The 25125-nt window shown below is 40.7% G+C and overlaps 1 protein-coding gene across 3 annotated transcripts in view; it reads right to left on the minus strand.

Moving 5' to 3' along the window:
* TBC1D9 (TBC1 domain family member 9) overlaps positions 1-19653 on the minus strand; it is a 109477-nt gene extending 89824 nt beyond the window's left edge. For all 3 annotated transcript variants that reach the window (XM_057547065.1, XM_057547063.1, XM_057547066.1), the window contains exon 1: positions 19520-19653. In XM_057547065.1, coding sequence (XP_057403048.1) covers positions 19520-19649 — 130 coding nt within the window. In that variant the 5' untranslated portion in view covers positions 19650-19653. The remainder of the gene's footprint in view (positions 1-19519) is intronic.
* Positions 19654-25125: the final 5472 nt, after the last annotated feature.

The raw sequence follows: 25125 nt of genomic DNA on the forward strand, positions 1-25125 counted from the left end.
CTGTAACATCCAATTGCATTCAGTCCTGTGACAAACTGAAATGTCCAAAAAAATATAAAACAAAGAGGTGCCCTCTGCTAGCCAAAGTTTTTATTGGCACTAAGAAAAGAGAGACAGATCATAATTCATCGTAGATATTTCTATCAAGGGTACAACCCAAGCTATTGAAGTTATGAAAAAGTCACGGGGTACACCCCAAAATTGGAATCATATGGACGAGAACAGCAGGGCTCTGAAAAGAACAGCCCATAAATGTATGAACCTTTTCAAAAGCAAAACCACGTGGTGCCTTTATGACGACTCCATGGAATTTGCCACGAGGATGCGGGTTGTCAGGAGAGGAATACTGACTTTTATCAAGGACACAATGATGGGGGAGGGGACGGTGGGCACATAAACAGGTGAGAGCAGATTAATAGGTGAAAGTCAGAGGGCATGTGGCACCCTTTTCCTAAAGCTCACAGGTTACACCCAAGCAGGGCCCTATTTGAGAGACCAGAGATGGTTCTTTTGCAAAATAGAGAATAGGAAGGAAGAGGAGTTTGCAGTTCCTAGCCTGAGGGTCAATATCCTGATGATCGTTTAATAAGCGGGGTGGAGTGCATGATCTCTAATGATTAGCCACACCATCCTATCAGAACTGCTGAAATTGATTTGATTTGATTTATTTATTTTTATTGAGGTGTAGCTGAGGTACAGTATTATATAAGTTTTAGGTGTACAACATAATGATTCACGAATTTTAAAGGTTATATTTCATTTATGGTTATTATAAAATATTGGCTATATTCCCTGTGTTGTACAATATATCCTTGTAGCTTATTTACTTTGTACATAATAGTTTGTACCTCTTAATTCCCTACCCCTATCTCGTCCTTCCCTCTCCCCACTGCTAACCGCTAGGTTGTTCTCTTTATCTGTATGTTTCTTTTTTGTTATATTCACTAGTTTGTTTTATTTTTTAGATTCTACATTTAAGTGATATCAGACAGTGTTTGTCTTTCTCTGTCTGACTTATTTCACTCAGCATAATACCTTCCAAATCTATCCAGGTTGTTACACGTGGCAACATTTCATTCTTTTTTATGGCTGAGTAGTATTCCATTATATATATAAATCACATCTTCTTTATCCACTCATCTGTTGATGGACACTTAGGTTGTGTCCACATCTTGTAAATTATATGATAGCTGAATTTTATAGCGCAAAAGGGAAATGCCTACTCACTGTTCTGTATTTGGACCCAATTATTCTCTCCATTCACCTGTAGGGAAGGAGAATTAACAAGGGAGAGCCAGGGGATTTAGCTGTCAGAGTTGTATGCTCTACGTGACAGAGCATCCCAGGGAGGACTCCCTGATGGAAGCATTTGCAAGGAAGGGAGCAGCTGGGGCAATATCAGTCCTTAGACTAAGGCAAGACCCTCCCCTGGCTTATCTAGACCCTGCTCCTTCTCTTCTTCCCCCCTCTACACACACACACACACACACACACACACACACACACACACTTCTAGGGTCTTCCCCACAACGAGAAACTGAGAACTATAATTGAAAGGCCACATATATGGGTATCAGGATAAGAGTAAGAAAGAACCACTACCACAACATTGTAAATCAACTATACTCCAATAAAAATTAAAAAAAAAAAAAAAAAAAAGAAGCACTAACATTTTTATCATTGTATTCAGGCAGTGATACATTTCTATTGCTTAAACACTATATAGCAAACTGAACATCTTTAACTGGTCAGAAGGCTAACAAAATTACCTGGAAATGGTATAAGACTTTTTACAAGTTATAATAATCCTGCTGCAAGCAATAGCAATGAATTCCTGAAAAATCACTTTGGTAGAAAATTCAGAGTTGAGAAAGGTAAGACTTTAGAGTATTGGCTCTTCATTGTTTTGATTCATAATCCACTTTAAGGAGCCAATGAAAGTGGTGGAGCCTCAGGTCCAGAAAAATACACCTTCCTAATGAATTCCCATAAATCTTGTATATAATTTCAGGTCGTTCAAAGACCTGAAATCCCCTTTTCTTCTACCGTATCTTTAAAAGAAAAAAAATAGTTTGGGGAGCCAAACTATTACAACAATCCTATATAAAACTCAATATTTTTATATCCACAAAGAAAAAAGAAGCAGACACTAAATTCAAAAAAATCTTTATGACATTTGACAAGATTACATTAATAAAAATCAATAGTGTATGTCAAATATATATTTTTCCTCCTTTGGTAGCCGTAATCTTTTTGAGATTGACCTCCCACACAATAAACACGGATATTGGTTTTCTTTGTGCAATATCCACACAAACAGGCCTTTTCCTTCCCTGGTCCTCCATCCAAAGGTTCAATGCTCTCTCAGTTGTATAACTTGGAATGGCTCTACATCATGGTCCCAAAGACAGCTTAACTAGAAGGCTGGATATGGGGAAAGTTTGAAGACCTTTTTTAGGAAAATCCAGAGAGAGTTTTCAGGCTTCCTCCCTGGCATACAGTCAGCTAGCTGTAACCACGACAGCCACGAGCCAGTGACACCACACCTGGCTCTGCCTCTTCCTTTCATTTCCACGCTCAAGGTTGCATTTCTAAGACTGGGACTGACTTTGCCTCGGTTTCCTTTGGCTTTCCAAAGGGTGCATTCCAATTTCATCTTCCTCTCTCCTTTTTCTTTATCTCCCTTTTTATCCTTTTTTCTTTCCAAATGCAGGCAAACCTAAGTATAAATCCAAGCTCTGTCTGTTACTAGCAGGGTCTCCTCAAGTAAGAAACTTAACTTTTCCAGCAGGCAGTTTCCTCATCTATAACAGAGGAAAGAATAACTAACCTACAGGGTTGTTATGAAAATCAAATTGGTGATGTGTGAAAAGTTCTCAGCAGAATGCCTGAACCACAGAAGAATCTCAACAAATGTTAGCTCCTCTGCCTTTATACTCTGTTAATTGTATAAATAATAGAAAATATATACAATCAAGCATTAATAAAATAATATGACCACAACAACAACTTTGAAAATTAGCCTTTAGACCACATAGATTTGAAAATTATTACAAAGATGCTTTTAGAAATAATGTACTTTACATTATTCATTATAGTAATAGATATGAAAATATTATAAAACGCCAATGGAGTAAACAAAAGATTAAAGATTTCTCCTTTAAAAGCTTTAATTAAAGAGTCCAAATGTAAATCTGTTAAGGCCTGCTTACTTTTATTAGAGATTGCTTTGGTTCCTAGGTTAACACAAAGATTTAAAAAATTCATTTGTACCACTGAAATGTAAAGAGTTTCCTTATTAAGAAATATTAAAGACAAGGAATCTAGAAAAAACGAAATGAGAAAAACAAGAGTTCACCTTTTGTGTTTAGAGGGTAAACACAGATCAAATCCTTAATGTTCTACTTGACCTTCCCTCTAGCAAATACTTGCCCAGCAAGCCTAGAATAATGGAGCTGGAAGGTGGGCATGCATTTCACAGACCTCACCTCAGGGGCTGGATAGGTATTCACCTCGTCTTGTGTTCCTTGGGCTCAAACAGAAAGTAGAAGACTTGATTCATCCCAATGAAAGTTTCCAATCCAGATTCTCCCGTGGAGAGTTAGGAGGACCTTAATGGATCTCTTGATTGGATCCCACAGCCAAGGAACCCTGGCTCCCTGAAAGCAAGTATAAATAACCAACAGCACCCTGTGAAATGCCATTTGGAGCAAACCAGATGCCAGAGGCAATTGCAGAATGACTTGAAAAATGACTGGCTGTCCTCTGAACACATCCCCTGACAGGAAAGGGAAACAAAGCAAAGGGGAAAGTGGGTCAATGATTTCTTTATAAGTTCTCTGGTTCACCTAGCTACTAAGTGACGACATTTCTAAATTACAAATTCCTGAATGACTAACCATGCATCTTTACATACAAAAATATATAGAAATATAAGGAAAAGGTGGCCCCTCCCCTTCCTCCCACCCCGGTCCTCTCCCTGGTGTCCGCAGTTTGCCACAGAGTCACTGAGGCCAGGAGAGAGGGAGAGAGAGGTCTGCGTTTCCTGGCAGAGCTTTCAAAATGTGCATCCCCAGGAAGGAAGGGAAGGAGGGAGGAAGGTATGCAGGTAGAATGATTTAAAGTTGCTGATCAGTCTCCAAAATATACAAGCAGTTCACGCAGCTCAATATCAAAAAAACAAACAACCCAATCCAAAAGTGGACAGAAGACCTAAATAGACATTTCTCCAAAGAAGATATACAGATTGCCAACAAACACATGAAAGGATGCTCAACATCACTAATCATTAGAGAAATGCAAATCAAAACCACAATGAGGTATCACCTCACACCCATCAGAAAGGTCATTGTCAAAAAATCTGCAAACAATAAATGCTGGAGAGGGTGTGGAGAAAAGGGAACCCTCTGGCACTATTGGTAGGAATGTAAATTGATACAGCCACTATGGAGAACAGTATGGAGGATCCTTAAAAAACTAAAAATAGAACTACCATACGACCCAGCAATCCCACTACTGGGCATATACCCTGAGAAAACCATAACTCAAAAAGAGTCATATACCACAATGTTCATTGCAGCTCTATTTACAATAGTCAGGACATGGAAGCAACCTAAGTGTCCAGTGACCGATGAATGGGTAAAGAAGATGTGGTACATATATACAATGGAATATTACTCAGCCATAAAAAGAAACGAAATTGAGTTATTTGTAGTGAGGTGGATGGAGTTGGAGTCTGTCATACAGAGTGAAGTAAGTCAGAAAGAGAAAAACAAATACTGTATGCTAACACATATATATGGAATCTAAAAAAAAAAAAAAAGGTTCTGAAGAACCTAGGGGCAGGACAGGAATAAAGACACTGACATAGAGAATGGACCTGAGGACATGGGGAGGGGGAAGGGTAAGCTGGGACGAAGTGAGAGAGTGGCATTGACATATATACACTACCAAATGTAAAATAGTTTCGGGAAGCAGCTGCATAGCACAGGGAGATCAGCTGGGCGCTTTGTGACCACCTAGAGGGGTGGGATAGGGAGGGTGGGAGGGAGACGCAAGAGGGAGGGGTTATGGGGATATATGTATGCATAGAGCTGATTCACTTTGTTTTACAGCAGGAACTAACACACCATTGTAAAGCAATTATACTCCAATAAAGATGTTCAAAAATAAATAAAAAATAAAGTTGCTGATCAAAAATTCCCTTCACCAAAAAGCCTGAATATTCACTTAACTTTTTTTAAGCCGCCTAAACCTCAGACAGATAACCATTTGCTATATCAGCACCTTTTAAAAATGCAATGTCTCTGTAAACCGTAAGGCTTGAGTTGCTCACACACCGGTGTTTATTACTCAGAGCCAATGGCCTCCTAACACCTAATAGAGATCATCAGCAATCGGAGAACAATGATGGGCCATCACCTATGAAGGGCTCCTTGTGTTCCCTGTATTTTACATAACTTATCTCTCAGAATCCTCACTCCTGGCGCTGAAAGGTGATTAAGCCATATTATATAAGGAAATCAAGCTCAGAAAGGAAGAGACACTTCCTAAATCACATCTCTTGGTAACAGATGGGGCTGGGATTTGAATCAGGTTCTGACTCCGGTTGTATGTTTACTAAGGGAAGGGCTGAAAAAGACTAGAGCCCTGGGAGCTGGTAGAGAACACAAAAGAAGTAGTGAGAAGAGCAACCTTGGTGGCTTCCCAATTTGCCTGTGGTATTTGGTGCACTCAGGGTGCCAGGAAGCATGCCTGGGCTTAGCCTCTGAGACCCAGACCCAGACCGGAGGTGGTACCCACCACAGCTGTCAGCATTACAATCTGCTCAGTTCCAAGTGACAAATTCCGGATTTGGACACAACTACAAAACAGGTTTTTGTGTGCAGGCCTGGGAACCATCCCACAATTTAAAACCCGATCTCTTCATAAAGTGGTTCCCCTCACCTACAGATTGTCATACTGAGTGAAGCAAGTCAGACAGGGAAGGACAAATATATGATATCACTTACATGGGGAATCTTAAAAAAATGGTACAAATGAACTTATGTACAAAACAGAAATAGACTTACAGATGTAGAAAACAATCTTACGGTTACCAGAGTAGAAAGGGAGGGAGGGATAAATTGGGAGATTGGGATTCACATATACACACTACTATATATAAAATAGATAACTAATAAGGACCTACTGTATAGCACAGGGAACTCTACTTCAATATCCTGTAATGGCCTATATGGGAAAAGAATCTAAAAAAGAGTGGAAATATGTATACATATAACTGATTCACTGTGCTGTGTAGCAGAAAGTAATACAACATTGTAAATCACTATACTCCAATAAAAAAATAAATAAAAAATAAAGTGTGCCCCCTCTGCGTGTGATGATGGTAAAGCAGAAAACAAATGCCATGTCCCTAGAACAGGAAGTCAGCCTCAACTCCTCAACTTTCTGAAAAGGAGGCTTGGAGTAAATTTTCTCTTCCCTACTTTTGGAGATCAGTTTACAAACACCTGGAAGATGTCAAAAGCCATCTCAAACCCTACACAAATTACATGTATTCATTCTTACAGCTTTTTTTGTAGAATAATGTAAGGTCTCAAGACAAATTGGAATGGGTGACTAAATCATTCTGTGGACAAAATCCTCTTGAGGTTGAGAATAACAAGCAGAGGGGGAGGAATTCATGGAACAAGCAAGCAACATCTGCTTTTGTCTAACCGTGCTTCTCGCTAGCAGCACTTGCATATTAAGTAAGTATATGAGCCAACCCCATACACAACTATAGATCACTGCCCACGACAACACACAGTTATAACATTAGGTTCCATTAGGAACTATTACACATTTTACTGGCTTTTATACATAATTAATCTACAAAGAAAAATGTTAACTGCTAAGTGCAACTAAGAGCAACTTCATTAATACTTGGAAATTGTGGGCTTCCCTGGTGGCGCAGTGGTTAAGAATCTGCCTGCCAATTCAGGGGACACGGGTTCGAGCCCTGGCCCAGGAAGATCCCACATGCCGCGGAGCAACTAAGCCCGTGCACCACAACTACTGAGCCTGCGCTCTAGAGCCCGCGAGCCACAACTGCTGAGCCCATGCGCCTAGAGCCTGTGCTCCCCAGCAAGAGAAGCCACCGCAGTGAGAAGTCCGCACACCACAATGAGTAGACCCCACTCGCCGCAACTAGAGAAAGCCCGCGCACAGCCACGAAGACACAACACAGCCAAAAATAAAAATAAATAAAATTAATTAATTAAAAAAAAACTTGCAAATTGGCGAGATGAATGCATTTACCCTAAAAACAGGAGGCCTTCTAGAACATCGCTTTGGTATCTCTCTCACTCCTGGGAGTTCTCTGGTGTAGGGAGGAAGTTTTCGTCCACCCTCTTTGAGTCCCCGGCTAGGTCTGAAAATTAAACTGACAAAGACAGACTAATAGGAGAAAAGCATACAAACTGTAGTGAATCTGTACATGTACACAAGAGCCTTCACAAGAGAATGAAGACCCAAAGAAGTGGCCAAAGGCGGAAACTCTTAGAACTTTTAGACAAAGAAACAATATATTTGTGAAGAATTGTCAAAACAAAGGGGTTTGGGCTAGGAGTATAATCCAACTAGGGCTAGGTAGTCCTCATCTTCCTTAACTAGAAAGATAAGGGATAGTTTAACAAGGTTTGTTTGCAGAGTCCTCTGGTGCTGTCTCTGGGCTGATAAGAGTCTGTCTCTAGCCAAAGGAGAATTTATTTCCTGCCTTTATGCAGGAAAGGGGGAGCTTTCCCTATGTTTACTGCTTGTTAACTGCCTTCCTTTATCAAATGTCATGTTTCCCTAGTTGTGATGGTCTCCATGTGGTGCAAAAAGTCCATTTCCTGGACAGTCCAGTGCTAAATCTCAGATCAAAATATTCTGATACAGTCTTAGTCTGCACTTGTATCATTCCCATGCCTATGTTTTTAGCTCTCCCAAATTTATTCATCCAGGTTTTTAAAAAAAATATTTATTTATTTATTTGGCTGCTCTGGGTCTTAGCTGCAGCATGTGGGATCTAGTTCCCTGACCAGGGATTGAACTCAGGCCCCCTGCATTGGGAGCATGGAATCTTAACCACTGGACCACCAGGGAAGTCCCTATTCATCCAGGTTTGATTGCTAGGTTAGTAATAGCTCAGCAACAGAAACTTGCCTTTTCTTTCTTTTATATCTTTATAAAGTGCAGCCTTCTAAACACAGTTAGTACTCAAACATTTCTAACAGAACAGCTTTTGATTTTGGGTAATGAGAAATTGAGGATTTCACACTTTTGGTTTTGGGTAATGAGAAATTGTCTCAATCTCTTGGTGATGTCCTCTAACTTGAAGCACCCATATTCTAATTCGTCAGGATCCATGAAGCTCCTAGAGTTGCATGTAAATTTTTTCCAGTGTTTTCATTCTTAGGGAGGTAGAGTCAATTGCTTTTATTAGATTCTCAAGGGGGATAGTGAGGAAAATAAAGTTAACCTATGTCACTATAATTAGTCTTGTAAAGAAAAATAAATACAAAGTCAAATAGGCCCCCACTTATTAGCTGTGTGATCTGTGGCAAATCACTCCATCTCTTTAACGCCTTACTTTCCTCTCCTATGAAATGGAGATAATAGTAGCACCACTTTATAATGGCATACAAGGTAATTTGCACAACTATCTGCTACTGAGGACAACTATACAAATGGGACAAAAATGTACTTTAAGATATCAAAGAATTAAAAAGAGATAAATTACTTTACCTGGGAAAGTGGCTCAGAGACAAGAGCCCTACATGGGAGGAAACTATTATTTGGGGAGGCATGTGCTTCTTCCCAAAGGGGCTGCTGCGTGGCTGAGAGTCTGGATGTGCTTTTAACAGAATCAGAAACTGGAAAGACAAGGGTAGCAATCAGTGTCAGCAAAGAGGCAGGAAAGTAATGATGCTCCTCTCTCTTTGGGTTGAGACCTTAGAGATCCACAACCTAATCGTAAGTGTGAATCTTAAGTAGGCAAAACCACCCAGGTTAGAGGTCAGTTTTGAAATATATCAATACCTAAAAATAAAGTGATTTTGGTTTGCAACTGGCCGAAAAAAATTCTCTGTTACACTGTCTTCTATTTCAGATTACTTTTGCAAAGTAGAAGTACAATGTCCCTACATAATGAAAAGTAACCAGGCATACAGGATGATATAATAGCGTTCATGAAAACTAGGAGAAATGACAGACAATAGAATAGACCCACATGGGCTGAAGATATTGCAGTTCAAAGGGACTTTAAAATAACTATGCTTGCCATGCTCAAGAATGATTTTAAAAATGGAGAGTTCTGATAGATAACTGGAAATCGTAAAAATGAACCAAACGGAAATCTTAGAATTGAAAAGTAATTAAGAACGGGTAGGCTTATACAGACTAAATACAGTTAAATAGATAGTGAATTGGAACACAGATCAGAAGAAAATAACCAAAATGAAGCAAGTAAAAATCAGAAGGTAACAGACATAGAACATACAATGATGTCTAACATACATGTAATTGGAGTTCCAGAAAGGAAGACTAAGAGAATGGGGTAAGGGCAATATTTGAAGAGCCACTGGATGAAGTTTACAAAGCCAATGAACAATAGATCAAAAAAGTCCTACCACCCCATGCAGAGTTTTTTAAAATCCACAAATAGGTGGATCATAGTAAAACTGCAGGAAACCAAGGTCAAAGAGAAAACCTTAAAAGCAGCTGGAGAAAAAGACATATTATTACACAGAAGCAATAATTCAGAGTGACAGTTTACTTCTCCAGAAAAAAAAGAGAGAGAGCAAATGCAAATCAGAAGACAATGGAACAATATCTTAACCATGCTTTGAAAAATTAACTGCCAACCATTCAAAACAAAAATGTACTTCCAAAATGAAAGCATAATGAAGACATTTTCAGACATAAAAAAGCTGAGAAAATCTGTCACCAGTAGGCTCTCACTAAGGGAAAGAGTAAAGGACGTTTTACAGGCAGTAGAAAAATGATTCTAGAAAAAAGAGCAGAGAAGAGGAAAGAACAATAAAAATGGTAAACATATGTGGAAGTCTAACTGAATACAGACTTTAAAAATTAGTAGTAATTATATATATGCTCTTGTGTGGAAAATATATAAAAAATTAAAATACATTACAACAATGGCGTATGAATTGAGGGTGTGGGGTGGGGGTGAGGGGTAAATGGAGTTAAAGTAGCCAAGGTCCTTGCATTATCTGGGAAGAGATTAAAAGTACCAATTAAAAAAATGTTTAATAAAATGAAAATACCAATTAACAATATATTTTAAGTCATGAATGCATTATGATCTCCATAGTAACCGCTAAAAGAATAGATAAATGAATATAAAACTTCTAGCTGGACTTCCCTGGTGGCGCAGTGGTTAAGAATCTGCCTGCCAATGCAGGGAACACGGGTTCCAGCCCTGGTCCAGGAAGATCCCACATGCCGCGGAGCAACTAAGCCTGTGTGCCACAACTACTGAGCCTGCACTCTAGAGCCCACGAGCCACAACTACTGAGCCCGTGTGCCACAACTACTGAAGCCTGCACGCCTAGAGCCCATGCTCTGCAATAAGAGAAGCCACCTCAATGAGAAGCCCACGCACCGCAACGAAGAGTAGCCCCCGTTCGCCACAACCCGACAAAGCTCATGCTCAGCAACGAAGACCCAATGCAGCCAAAAATAAATTAATTAATTAAAAAAAAAAACTTCTAGCTAATAGAGGCTTAAAAATGTATGCATTAAAAAAAAACAAAAAACGGGGCTTCCCTGGTGGCGCAGTGGTTGAGAATCTGCCTGCCAATGCAGGGGACACGGGTTCGAGCCCTGGTCTGGGAAGATCCCACATGCCGCAGAGCAACTAGACCCGTGAGCCACAACTACGGAGCCTGTGCGTCTGGAGCCTCTGCCCCGCAACAAGAGAGGCCGCGATAGTGAAAGGCCCCCGCACCGCGATGAAGAGTGGCCCCCGCTTGCCGCAACTAGAGAAAGCCCTAGTGCGAAACGAAGACCCAACATAGCCAAAAATAAATAAATAAAAAATCCTTCCCTCTACTTTAAAACAAAAAAAAACAAAACCCCCAAAACCCATATGCTATCAAAAGGCAAGGAAGGAAGGCAAATAAAAAAGAACATAGAGCCAATAGAAAAAAATAGAAAGCACTTAATAAGATAGTAAATTTAAACCCAAGTCACATGTACATTGACTAAATAATCCAATTAGAAGGTGAAGATTTTCAAACTGGATAAAGAAAAAAAAATCAACCATCTACTACTTATAAAAGACATCTAATATAAGGATACAGGAGCTTCCCTGGTGGTCCAGTGGTTAATACTCCATGCTTCCAATGCAGGGGGCCTGGGTTCAATCCCTGGTCGGGGACCTAAGATCCCACATGCCCTGAGGCATGGCCAAAAATGGATTAAAAAAAAATATGTGTATATATATATATATATACACACACACACATATATATAGATAGACAGATAGATAGATGGATACAGAAAGGTTGAGAGTAAAAGTATGAAAAAGATAACCATACAAACATTAGCCAAATAAATCTGCTGTAACTATAATGATGAAGCAAAGAGCAATTCTGGAGATACAAACATTTCATGATAAAATGTTCAATTCACCAGAAATATATTACAATTATAAATGTATATATTCCTAATGATACAGCCTTAAAACATATAAAACAAAAATTGGAAGTACTACAAGGACAAATAGTCAAAACCACAATTATGGTGGAAGAATTGAACACAAGCAGCAAAGTTAACCACTGAACATAAATAAAGCTTTTAGCCAGCAACTGCAAGGCACATTATTCCTCTCAAGCACAACATGAAACATTACAAAAATTGACCATCAACAGGAAATAAAACAAATCTTACTAAATTTCAAAGCACTGAAATCATATAAATATGGTTATGGTTTCTAACTGCAGTAAAATAAATACCAAAATGTTTGAAAATTAAGAACTATATATCTAAATAACTCAAGATAACATGCAAAAAAAGATCAGAATGGAAAAAAACTATTTTGAGTGAAATAACCACCAAAACACTATATATCAAAACTTAGCTGTGAAGTGCAGGTAAAGCCATGCTTAGAGGGAAAAATTATCTAGAATAAATATACTAGAAAATAAGGCTGAATATCAATGAACTAATATCATTTTCAAAAGCTAGAAAAATAACAATGTATACTCAAAGAAAACAGAAAGAAGGAAATAATAAATGGTAGATATTAATGAAGTAGAAAATAAATGTAAACAGAAAAGGTCAACAGGTCTAGAAGCTGATTCTTTACAAAACTGATAAATTCCTAGAAAGACCGATTAAGAAAGAGAAGGCACAAATAACCAATGTCAGGAATAAAAACAGGGGCTATCACTGTACATCCTACAGACATTAAAAATATGAGAATATCATTAACAAATTTATGCCAATATATTTGAAGATCTAGGATGAAAAAGATAAAACCTAGAAATAAACAACTTATAAAACTGACAGTAAAAGAAAAATTTTAAACATTTGAATAGCTGTCATACCATTCAACAAACCCACAAAGATCACTTCAAGGCCAGATAACTTCACCTGTGAGTTTTGCCAATGTGCCAAGGTGAAACAATACTGCTATCACACAAACTCTTCCAGAAAACAGAACGAAGAGTGAACACTCCACAACTTATTTTTAAGGCCAGTATAATCTTGATACCAAAATTTGACAAGGATAATGTGAAAAACAAAAATTATAGGAAAATTCTACTAATTTATCAGGGTGCAAAAATCCTAAATAAAAGATTAGCTAGTGATATTAAATAAACATATAAAAAAACCCAATAACATGTCACAGCCAAGTTGGATTATTTTATATATACAAGTTTGATTTAACACCTGAAAATCAGTTAATATGTCATCACACTAACAGAATAAAAGAGAAAAATCATACGATTACCTTAATAGATATAGAAAAGCATTTGAAAAAATTCAGGATCCATATATAATTAAAAACTTTTAGCAAACTAGGGATAAGAATTCCCTTTAAATGAAAAAAAAAATTATCTACATGGTGCAGCCATTGTGGAGAACAGTATGGAGATTCCTTAAAAAACTAAAAATAGAGTTACCATATGATCCAGTGGACCATATGGTCCACTCCTGGGCATATATCTGGAGAAAACTATAATTTGAAAAGATACATGCACCTCAATGTTCACTGCAGCACTATTTACAATAGCCAAGACATGGGAGCAACCTAAATGTCCATCAACAGATGAACGGATGAAGAAGATGTGGTACATATATACAATGGAGTATTGCTCAGCTACAAAAAGAATGAAATAATACCAATCGCAGCAACATGGATGGACCTAGAGATTATCATACTAAGTTAAATAAGTCAGACAAAGACAAACATCATATGATATCACTTTCATGTGGAATCCAAAAAAATGACACAAATGAACTTATTTACAAAACTGAAAGACTCACAGAAATAGACTCACAATAGAAAACAAACTTATGGCTACCAAAGGGGAAAGGAGGGGAGGGATAACTTAGGAGTTTGGAATTAACATATAAACACTACTAAATATAAAATAGATAACTAACAAGCACCTACTGTATAATACAGGGAACTATACTCAATATCCTGTAATAATCTATAAGGGAAAAGAATCTGAAAAAGAATAGACATATGTATAACTGAATCACTTTGCTGTACACCTGAAACTAACACAACATTGTAAACCAACTACACTTCAATTAAAAAAAAAAATCTACAAAATCACTATAGTTGATGAACAAATGATAAACGTTGTAAGTCTTTCGAGACCTCAAAAGGGAAAAGGATATGTACAATCAGCACTTCTATTCAACACTGTACAATCTGCCTGTGCAAAATGACAAAGAAAAAAATTTTAAGCATAAAGATTAGAAAAAAACAAATTTCTCAGATGATATGACTGTGTATGTAAAAAATACATAAGAATCTACAGATAAATTACTAGAATTCATTTCATAAGTTAGCTAGGCTCTGGATACAAAGTCAATTTTTAAACAATTATATTTCTATAGGTTAGCAAAAAAAGAATTAGAAAATAAAATTTTAAAAAAGAAACAATATACAGCAGAGTAAAAAAAATACCTACAAATAAATCTAATACAAGATGTGAAAGACGTTTACAGACAAAACTATGAAACATCATTGAAAGAAATTTTGAAAGCTCTAAATAAATAGAGGCATATACCATGTTCATGGACCAGAAGATTCAATATTATAAAGATATTAATTTTGCCCAAATTTATTGATAAACGCAATGTGATCTCAATCAAAATCCCAACAGTGTAAGTCTTTGTTGTTGCTGTTGTTTTGTTTTGGTGGAACTTAATAAGCTGATTCTAAAATGTTGCATAAATGTAAAAGACAGAGACTAGTCAAGAAACTCTTAAAGGACAAAATAAGAGGACTTGATCTAATGAATATAAACTCCTATTATAAAACTACAGTGTGGTATTGGTGCAAAAATATTCTCATAGACAAAAGGAATAGACTAGAGAGCCCAAACACATATTGGGACACTTGAATTATGAACAAGGTAGCCCCATAGGGCAGTGAGAACAGAATGGACTTACCAGTAAATTATGCTGGGATAACTGGATGTCCATAAATTATTTTAATTTAAAACTTTAACCCCATCTCACACAATATGCAAAAATTAATTCCCAGTGAATTGTAAATATAAATTTGGGGGTGAAAACTGAAAAGTTTCTAGAAAATAATATAGAAGACTATGTTTATAACCTCAGAGTAGGAAAAGACTTATTGAACAGAACACAATAAAACACTAACCATAAAGGAAAACGGAATCTGTAAAGGACTTGGTTATTAAAATAACTCTTTTCATCCTTAAGAGAGTGAATAGGCAAGCAACAGAATGAAGATTGTGCCACATGTACGACCAACAGTGAGCTCATATCCGGAAAATATTTTAAAATACCTACAAATCAGTAAGAAAAAGACAAACAACCCAATGACAAAGGGGACAAGAGACGAACAACCATGTCACAAAATATTGCAAACGGCCAATAAACATGAAAAAGTGCTCAACCTCATCAGTAAGGAAAAAAGCAAATTAACTCCACAACGTGATATTGCTGCAAAACCACCAGAAATGCTAAAATTACAAAGACTGACAATGTTGGCAAGGATAAGGAGCAAGGGAAATTCCCATATGCTGTGGGTGGGAGTATGTTGGTACAACTACTTTGGAAACCAGTTTGGTATTATCTACTAAAGTTGATGATACACATAACCTATGAGCTAGCAATTCCTCTCCTGGGTACAGACAAAACAGAAATGCATGTCCACAGGTACCAAGAAACACAAACAAGAATGATGACAGCCACCTTATCCATAGACCCCAAATGGACCATCCAAGGTCCTCCAACAAAACAGTGGATAAATGCGGATAAATGATTGTGCTATACTCATATAATAGTTTTCCGCACAGCATAGGGAAATGAAAAAACTACAGCCACAAGCAACAACATTCATAAATATCACAAAGCAAAGAATCCAGACACATGTGAATACATACTCCATTATTCCATTCATTCCTTGCTCAAAAAGACAGGCGAGGGCTTCCCTGGTGGCGCAGTGGTTGAGAATCTGCCTGCCAATGCAGGAGACACGGGTTCGAGCCCTGGTCTGGGAGGATCCCACATGCCGCGGAGCGGCTGGGCCCGTGAACCACGATTACTGAGCCTGCGCGTCTGGAGCCTGTGCTCCGCAACAAGAGAGGCCGCGATAGTGAGAGGCCCGCGCACCGCGATGAAGAGTGACCCCTGCTTGCCGCAACTGGAGAAAGCTCTCGCACAGAAACGAAGACCCAACACAGCCAAAAATAAATAAGTAAATAAATAAAAAATAAAAATAAAGGAATTCCTTTAAAAAAAAAAAAAAAAAAAAGACAGGCGAAACCAAAATATTGTGTTTAGAGATAGGCGCTTTGTGGGAAAACTGTAAAGAAAAGTGAGGAAATGTTTACCGAAAAACATCAGGACAGGTTTTCTGTTTTTTACCTTTGGGCGAGGGTGAGTAGTGATTGGGAGAGGGTCATATGAGGGGATTCTAGGGCACTGGCAGTGTTCCAATTTTTATCCTCGTGTTGGTTACAAGGTGTTACTTGTGATAAGTCACTGCACTCTGCATCTTTATTTTGTGCACTTTTTTGTATGTGTATGAAATCTCAGTTAAAGGGGATTAATAAATAAATCAAATGCATCTACAATTAAGAAAAAAACTTCATTGTGTCAATACCCATGTATATTGCCTGGAATCAAAAAGAGAATAGCTTGAAAAGCGGCGGGGGGGCAAGTATCCTCATTGTGGCCCATTATTTTTTACAGCTTTTGTGCTAACATCTTACCAAGTACTGTGAACCATGGAGCACTCCTGACCAGTTCACAATGAGTGGGTTTCCCACTCATCCGTAATCCATTCGATGAGTGGACGATGGTGCACTGGTCCAGATAATGCACATTATATAAAGGTCCTGAGATCTTCCATAAGATCTCCAATAATGGATACCCAACACTTGCTCTTCCCTCCTCTCCTCACAGGCCAATCTTTTTCTTTCTTCAGTTCTCAGCTCCAGGGTCACTTCTACAGGGAATCCTTCCTTGCTCCTACCCCTACCCGGAATGGGGTAACATCTCCTTTTGACGTTAGTGCTGGTCATTCTCAGTGTGTCCCCACCTCCCAGATCCATCCCTGGGAGGCTGATCCCTAGGCACTAGATCACCAGGACAGTCCATCCAGCCAGCTTCTACTGGGTTCCACAGAGGAGAGGCAACGGCAGAAGCTGGGAGGTGAGGAGAAGAGAGAAGTCGGACATGTCCTTCCCACCCTCTTTTGCTGTGGTCTGTGTTCCTAGGGATGGCTGCTTCTCTGGAGGCCCAAACTCTTCCAGCAGCATCATTCCTGCCACCTCTAACAACTCCCCACTGCTGTGCCTTTCACTGGTCCTGGGAACCCTGCCTTCATCTAGGTTGTCTTTTCACTAAATTCTCTTCACTTGAACTAGGTTGGATTCTGTTTTCTGCCGGGACCCTGCAGAATGGAGATTTTATATTAATTTATAGGATAATTTTATCAGCATCTGTCTTCTCGTGCTAGGCTGTGAGCTTCATGACACTGGCACCTTAGAAGTTACCAACCAATATTTTAAATGGTAGAGTGAGTTAATGAATGCGTGAATGAGCCCACATTAGCATTAGAATATACTATACATTGGACAAGGATTTCTAAAATGCCCCTCATACATTTGATATGGCCCCAACCAATCCGAGCAAACATTTTTCCTATGTTGGTTGAAAATAGCCCTTGTTGGCAGGAATATTTTTACTCATTTCAATGATGTCAATTATTCTAGCGATAAGTGCAATAGCTATGATTTCTCAGTTAAGAAGCTAAGTTTATCTGAAATAAGTCATCGATGATGAGATTCCAAGTGGACTGCAGTTAATTACAGCTCTAAGAGTCAGTAGGAACACAGTAAAAAAGTTAATTAGAAAAAGAAGGCTCGGACTTCCCTGATGGCACAGTGGTTAAGAATCCGCCTGCCAATGCAGGGCACACGGGTTCGAGCCCTGGTCTGGGAAGATCCCACATGCCGTGGAGCAACTAAGCCCATGCGCCACAACTACTGAGCCTGCGCTCTAGAGCCCGCAAGCCACAACTACTGAGCCCGTGTGCCACAACTACTGAAGCCTGCGTGCCTAGAGCCCGTGCTCTGCAACAAGAGAAGCCACCACAGTGAGAAGCCTGCGCACCGCAATGAAGAGCAGACCCCGCTCGCCGCAACTAGAGAAAGACTGCACGCAGCAACTAAGACCCAACGCAGCCATAAATAAATAAATAAATACATTTATAAAAAAAAAAAAAAAAAAAAAAAAAAAAAAGAAAAAGAAGGCTCTGCATCTCTTTATTTTTTATAACCTATTGCAAATGACTCTAGAAAATAAATACTTAGTAGTCGATGGTGTGGGAAGGGTTATCTCCAGGCAGGAAATGTTCTTTGTTAATACAGTAAACTATCTACTCTACGTTGTTGCTTTAGACTTAAAGGACAATCTGGGCTGATACCAATATTAGATATGCAAGTTTCATATTAATGTACATAGTTAGACAACTTCTACAAAATGAACTGGAAAATACTGATTCTAGGCCACTAATCAGAATTTCTGGCACACAACCTGGAGCTCTGCAGATTCCCTTCTTTTATGGTAGAATAAGTGTAGAAAAATCAGATTATCTAGAGGCGACTTGATATGCAAGCAAACTAGTAGATGCTGTACCGTGTGACACTTGAATTTTACTCGAGAAAACTAGTTCATAAATTAGAATCACAACTAAATACACACTATATCAAGAATTTTGAGTTCATAGCAGGGCATTCTGAAAGCAACAATTTACCTAGCATGCAAGCTCCTGGTGGGGGATATATTCTGAACTCTGCAGAGGTCAAGGTTCATCTCTTTTCTACAATATCTTTCCTGGTTAAACCTCTCCTGTTTCTTCTGCTAACTTTTTCGTTCTAAAAAGTATCCCAGTTCTGTTCATTCTAACCAAGAGGGAGAGGGGAAGGTCCAATTTCTCTAGTATGGTATGAGTTCAAGATTATCTGTCATCTCCCACCATGCAAACTAGTTACTTAATAAAAGAAGACCTTTCTAATATGGCACTACTTGGGATAAGCATCTGATTTTACCATGTGGAATGATATGGCATGGTTTTAGTAATAGTTACAATATTAACAATACCTTGGGAGGGGGTTTGGGGAAGAGACTGAGTTAAAATGATTAAAATGCAGTTATACTTCTGATTCTTTTTATAACCAGACAACTTGCTTTGTTATGCCTAATTAGATGCAACGACAACAACAATATTCCTTTTCCTTCCTTTTTCCTTTTCTCTTCAGGCGTAACTAACATAGGAAATGACCACACCAGCTCCTTACTGATTGCTTCCCTGGAAACAAAAGAGCATTTAATAACCTGATCCTGCCATTACCAAAAGAGAATGAAGTAAAAATTAACCGCCCTTCCCCTCTCTTGTCCATATAGAAAGCAATATTTTTTAAAAGGGGGAGAGGGGAAGTACCGCATTCAATCCCTAAGGACTGACACTACCCCGCTCCCCAGACTCACTCATCTCCATTATCATAAACATCACCCACTTATGGGGCGCCCGGGACACGAAGGGCCCCATCGCCTGACAGGCTGAGAAAAGAAGCATCTCTTTCAGTCTGAAAATTACGACTCCTGATGCTTTCCATGCAGCAGAGCGGGGCGGGTCGTCCAGCCCCAAGGGACGGGGCGGCGTCTCTCGGGTGCCCGCAGCCCAGGGCGGCGGGCGCCGCCGCAGCTCCCGGCCCCCATCCCGCAGGGACCGGCCGCGGGTCCTTACCCGCCAGTCCGCCGCCACCGCCTCCATCGCCCGCGTGCCCCTTCCTCCGCTGCAGGATGAAGTAGGGGTTGGCCCTCTCCGTGATCCACAGCGCGTTGGCCAGCAGCACCTCTTCGGGGTTCACCCACATGTTCCCGGGCGCCGCGGGCGCACGCACAATGGGGCGGCAGGTCGGGTCCCGCGCGCACCGGCGCGCACTCCCGGGCACACGCGCGCCCGCCCGTCCGCTCGCCAGCCCGCCAGCTAGGTGCGGCGGCGGAGAGCGACTTCACCAGGGGGCGGCCCGCGGCGCCCGGGTCACAACAAAGCCCCCGCGGGCGGCCGGGGAGGATGGCGAGGACGCGGGCACCGCGAGCAGCATCCTCGCCCCGGCGCCGCCGCCTTCCGCGAGCCCGCGGCCGCAGACGCCCAGGCTCTTCGCTCCGCAGCCCGGCCGGGGCCCACGGTGGCGGGAGGAGCGGGAGGCGGAGAAGGAAGGGGAGCGGGAGGAGGAGGAAGTGGTGTGGCTCAGCCCCGGGATCCGGATCGGCGCCGGGCAGGGTTGCGGGAGCCGCCAGCTGATTCGGCCCCGCGGGTCGGGCAGAGGTGGGCTGGGACGCGGCTGCTCCCACAGCGCCCACCCAGGGTCCGGGCCGCCTCCGTTTCTAGCAGCTCAGAGCCCTCGAGGTCACCGCGCGTTAACACTTCGCGTCGGGGCCGCTCGCACCCTCGGCGAAGCCCAGCTCCCAGCTGGAAGGACGATCCGGACACTGCGAATGAATGACGACAGCGCGGCTCACCAGGAGCGAGCCCGAGTGACACCAGCTTCCGCGGACGCGAATCCTCCCTGGGCCCTGCGCGCCGAGCCGGGCCGCAGCGGCTGGCTTTGGGGGAACCTTCTGGGGACCGGGTGGCGAGCACTGGGCCCCACGCCCATCCCAGCAGGGAGGACGTCGGTGGGTGGGGGTGGGGGTGTGTGTGCGCGCGCGCGCACTCTCTATGTGTGTTTATGGTTGACGCTCGGTAGACTAGCGCCACCCCTCTTCCCAAGAAATGTGTTTCAAGGTTCCAGACTTGGAGCAAGAGACCCGGGTCGGAAGTGGACGCAGCCAATGGTGGTCGATGTTTTTGTTTCCTGCATCCCTAGAGCAAGTCATGCGCCAAACGTGTCACCGCCTGTAACCCCGCCCCCTCTGCATTCCATGGTAATTAAAATGGCCCAGCTAAGTGCATTACATCACTTCTTTCCTTGACCTGTAGGGCATGAGCAAGAGCGAAGTTGGAAGCAGCCCAAAAGCTTAGAGCAACTAATTCACACCACAGCTGTCCCTATATGAGGCGTTTGGCTCTTCGAGGACAGGACACGGCAGAATTCAAGGATTTATCCACACTTAATAGATGGATTTAAATTTTTTCAAAGAATTATTGAAATTAGAGACACACAACCCAGGCCATCCTTATCCCTAGACAGTTTTGCTTTCCCCCGGTATTTCGAGTCTCTTAGTGGTGATCACAGCCCATCCACCTACGTATCTGATGACCTTTTTCTCACTTCTTTTTTACACCCAGGAGATCTTCAGATAGCTGAGCAAAAAGAGTCTCCTCTTCCCAGATGATGGGAGTTTACTAAGCTCTGCTTTGTCGCGGAAGCTGGACAATCCTAAGGACTTCTCCCTTTCCCAACGAGCGAAGCATTCAAATGAGACTTTCTTGTGGGGACTTCAAATTTTTTACTTATGTAGCTCGCACTTGGATTGCTGAATTCCTTCAAATGGCTGAGGGAGCACATCCCAGCCATTTTAATGAGGCTGCCTCTGTACCCGTTGGTGTCCTACCGGGTGGGCTCTGGAGAAATGGAAGTCTCCCTTCACGTTATCACACTGACTGGTCTTCTGCCTCTTTAGGAAACATTTTACATCTCTAGGCATTTGTCATATTTTTAACACAGACTCAAAAATGTCATTTGGCACCTTTGGTCAAGGTACAGTGCCTTCAGTCATGAAAATCTATTGCAAATTTAAAAAAATAAACAAGATTGCAAATCATACATATGTATAATTATTAATTTTATATTTATATAATATTAATATTTTGAAGTGCTTCCATAGACATCCTTTTATTTTATATGATTAGCATTTTTAAAACTCCACTAAGTGCCTTCATACTGTCTTTTGGAGTGTCCTTATCATACTGCTCAAAGCTGTGGCTAGACATCTCTACCTTAGCCCTAAAATGTGGTCTTAGCTTAGCACTTTTTATCTGTTGGTGCTAAAATGGTACTTACTTATATAATTCCTGCGTTCATTCACTAATTCATTCAAAATGTAATTATTGTATGTCTACTCAACTCTAGGCCCTGAGGATAACAAGTGAACATAACATACCAAAATCTCTGCCTTCATGAAGATTAAAATGTAAAATTAAGGGGGCTTCCCTGGTGGCGCAGTGGTTGAGAATCTGCCTGCCAATGCAGGGGACACGGGTTCGATCCCTGGTCTGGGAAGATCCGACATGCCGCGGAACAACTAGGCCCGTGAGCCACAACTAGTGAGCCTGCGCATCTGGAGCCTGTGCTCCGCAACAAGAGAGGCCGCAACAATGAGAGGCCCGCGCACCACGATGAAGAGTGGCCCCCGCTCGCCACAACTAGACGAAGCCCTCGCACAGAAACGAAGACCCAACACAGCCAAAAATAAATAAATAAATTATTTTTAAAAAAGTAAAATTAATAATAAAAAGAACTTACAAAAATTTGCTCTGAGAACAAGATTGGACACCAAGAGGAAAGAAGAAAAAAAATTTTAAGACCTTAGCTATTTTCTGGGGTGGTGTTTTTTTTTTTCTAGGGGGTTTTTTTGGGGTTTTTGGGGGATGATTTAGAGCACATTCTGTCCAGGAAATCAGGGCTTCCATTATGATAATGAATTGTGATAACCTATGGTAAAAGAACACTGCAAAGAACCAAAGAAATTACAAGCAGTTTATGGCAGTTTGCCAGTCCCATACTGTTAACAGCTCACTTATTAAAATGTGGCTTTGTTTAAAAAAAAAAAAAAAAAGACAATCAAATATGCCCGAACTAGAAATAACAGATAAAGAACCTAATTAATCCAACCAGTTCCTCAGTAAAATAGGTGAGTGTTTTTAGCTTTCAATTCATTCTCATTGGTTTTAAGCCCAAGGATTGTCTCAGACCACTTAAAGAGGCATTCGACACATGCCTAGATAAGATAGCAGTAAGTGACTTCACAGTCTTTATGTCAGCTGAGATCTCCTACTGCCCCCCACCCCCATGGAAAAATTCTACTCCAGTAGGGTTCTGATGGGCCACTTTGGAGCAATCAGTGGGTTTACTACTTAGTGGGCAGATCTGATTGAAGCAAAATTGCGAGGGTAGTAAGTTTGTCTTTGCCAACTCTCATCCCCATTCCTACATGTTTCCATCTTTCCTGCTCTATCACCTTCACAGTGGTGTATTTTCCTCCGTATCCTCACCCCTTTCCCAGTAAGTCCTCTACTTTGTCTTCTAGGGACTTGCCTACCCTTGGAAATACCATGGAGTCTTAGGGATTTTATTTCTGCCCACATCCACCTCCCAACTGCAGTGCCCACAACTTCATGGCCCAGTTCTCCCAGAAGTAAGGGCATGAAGGCTGCAGAACACTAGTCCTACTAACCCTCCCATTGCCCAGCAGCACCAGGAGTGGTCAGGCCAGTAGAAAATTCAGTTCTCGTTTCAGCAGAGAGAACTCACCCAGCAGATTAATAAAATGCTGAAGAAGCCAACTCCTTCCCTTGCCTTCTAGATGCTGAAGGTAACATGTCAACGAGGACTTTGTTCTTTTAATGCCCAGACCTTCCCTGTCCAACCTGGAAGGGCAATATTTCTAGGAGAGTATTTGAGATTTCTAGTATCCAGTGAGGTAGAAGGAGAAGGGTAACCAGTTGGGATAGGGAAGAGTAACATTAACATTGTTTCAAAGATCCAAGCCTTTGCAGTAGCTTTGATATCTGATATAGAGACCTTCACAATGGATCTGAGTTGCGACTCCGACTGGAAAAACTAGATCAACCAGTCACCACAACCATCTAGTCTGCAAGTAATGGAGTTAATTGATGGTACAGAAGCCACAGTTTTGTTCTATCAGCTGTAAGTGGCTGAACAGATCTGCAGCCAGGACCATCCTTAAATAGAGGGGGATTTGAGGGAAAAGATTCTGCAAACTATATGTAATAGTTCTACCTTGCCTCCATTCAGTGGATCACTCCACCTTTGAATTCTGAGATGCCCTGGAAATCAAAACTGAGTAAAACATTATTTCTCTTCATGTTAGAGAAACTGTGGCCAGATGACCTCTGTCAAATGCATCTCTGTTCCTGGAATCAAAGAAGAAACAAAGACAACAACTTCTCCAGGGGAGAAAAATGAAGCAAGGTATTAGCAGAGGTTTGTTTTCTGATTAAGTGTCATTGAAAATGGAACCTTGTAATGATTGGGAAAGAGTGACAGGTAAAGAACTTAAACCACACGGAAGGGTGAGTAGACCCTTTGCCTACTTCATTCTCATCCACTACAAGTTCCCTGAGGCCAAGACTGTGAGATCATTCTTATATCCCCAGGCCTAGCACTGGGGCCTCTGTAAATGCCCAAAAAGGAAACACTTACAAGACTCCAGAGTTTCTAAACTTCAGAAAAGTTTAGAGATTTAGAAAGGAAAGGACTTTTAGGAGACCCTGAGTACAGTAATGCTGAGCTCCTCATTTTGTATACAAGGAAACTGAAGCTCAGAAAAGGGAAGGGACTTGACTTGGAAGTTGGTCTTATTGTTCAGGAAACTATTATGACCCCAAACTTAACTGCAATTTTTCCTTCTTTCTGCACTCATTATTTGTCACATTTTTTTCTCAAGAATTAAAATAATTTCTATTTACATAATGTTTTCATGGCCATTATCTATCACTGTGGTCTGGGTGTTGGGATCCACTGATTGGCTAGAACTGAGTCACATGCTTACCCTGGGAAGGTGGTGACAGAGGGGAGGGGTCAGAAGGTGTGGGATAGTCCCTAAAAGGATACCAGAGAACTGTTATCAGAATAAGGTGACTGAGCTGTGGGCAAGCCTGCACAAGAGATCTAATGGAAAACCACTTTTGACAATCTCTTTCTTTTCCTTTTTTCTTTTCTTTCTTTTTTTTTTAAATTTTACAATTTGTTTTTTAATGACTATATCTTCTTGGTTGCAATTTTATATTACACAGATATAACATATTTTGTTTTGTTTAACGCTAAGAAACCTAGTGGTTTGACACTTTTGATAATTAAGGTCAGAGGTCATTTAATTTACCTTAAAAAAAAAAAAAAGAGAGAGGTTATTGTAAGGCTTAAATAGACTAAATTAGGACCAGAGCCCTTCAGAAAGTTCTGGGACCAGTTTGTGTCTCTGCCTCTGTCTCTCTCACTCTCTCTGAATCTCTGCTTCTCTGTATATATTTGTTCTAGCATCTTTTCTCCACCAACCAACCTCTTCTCCTTACCCATAGTTTCTGTTCCCTCATAACTCATGACTCATGAGATCCTCTCTGGATTTATCTTTCTGTTATTGCTTTCAAGCTATAGCTCCCACCAT

This window comes from Balaenoptera acutorostrata, chromosome 5 (genome assembly GCF_949987535.1).
Source record: "Balaenoptera acutorostrata chromosome 5, mBalAcu1.1, whole genome shotgun sequence".
Taxonomy (NCBI): Eukaryota; Metazoa; Chordata; class Mammalia; order Artiodactyla; family Balaenopteridae; genus Balaenoptera; species Balaenoptera acutorostrata.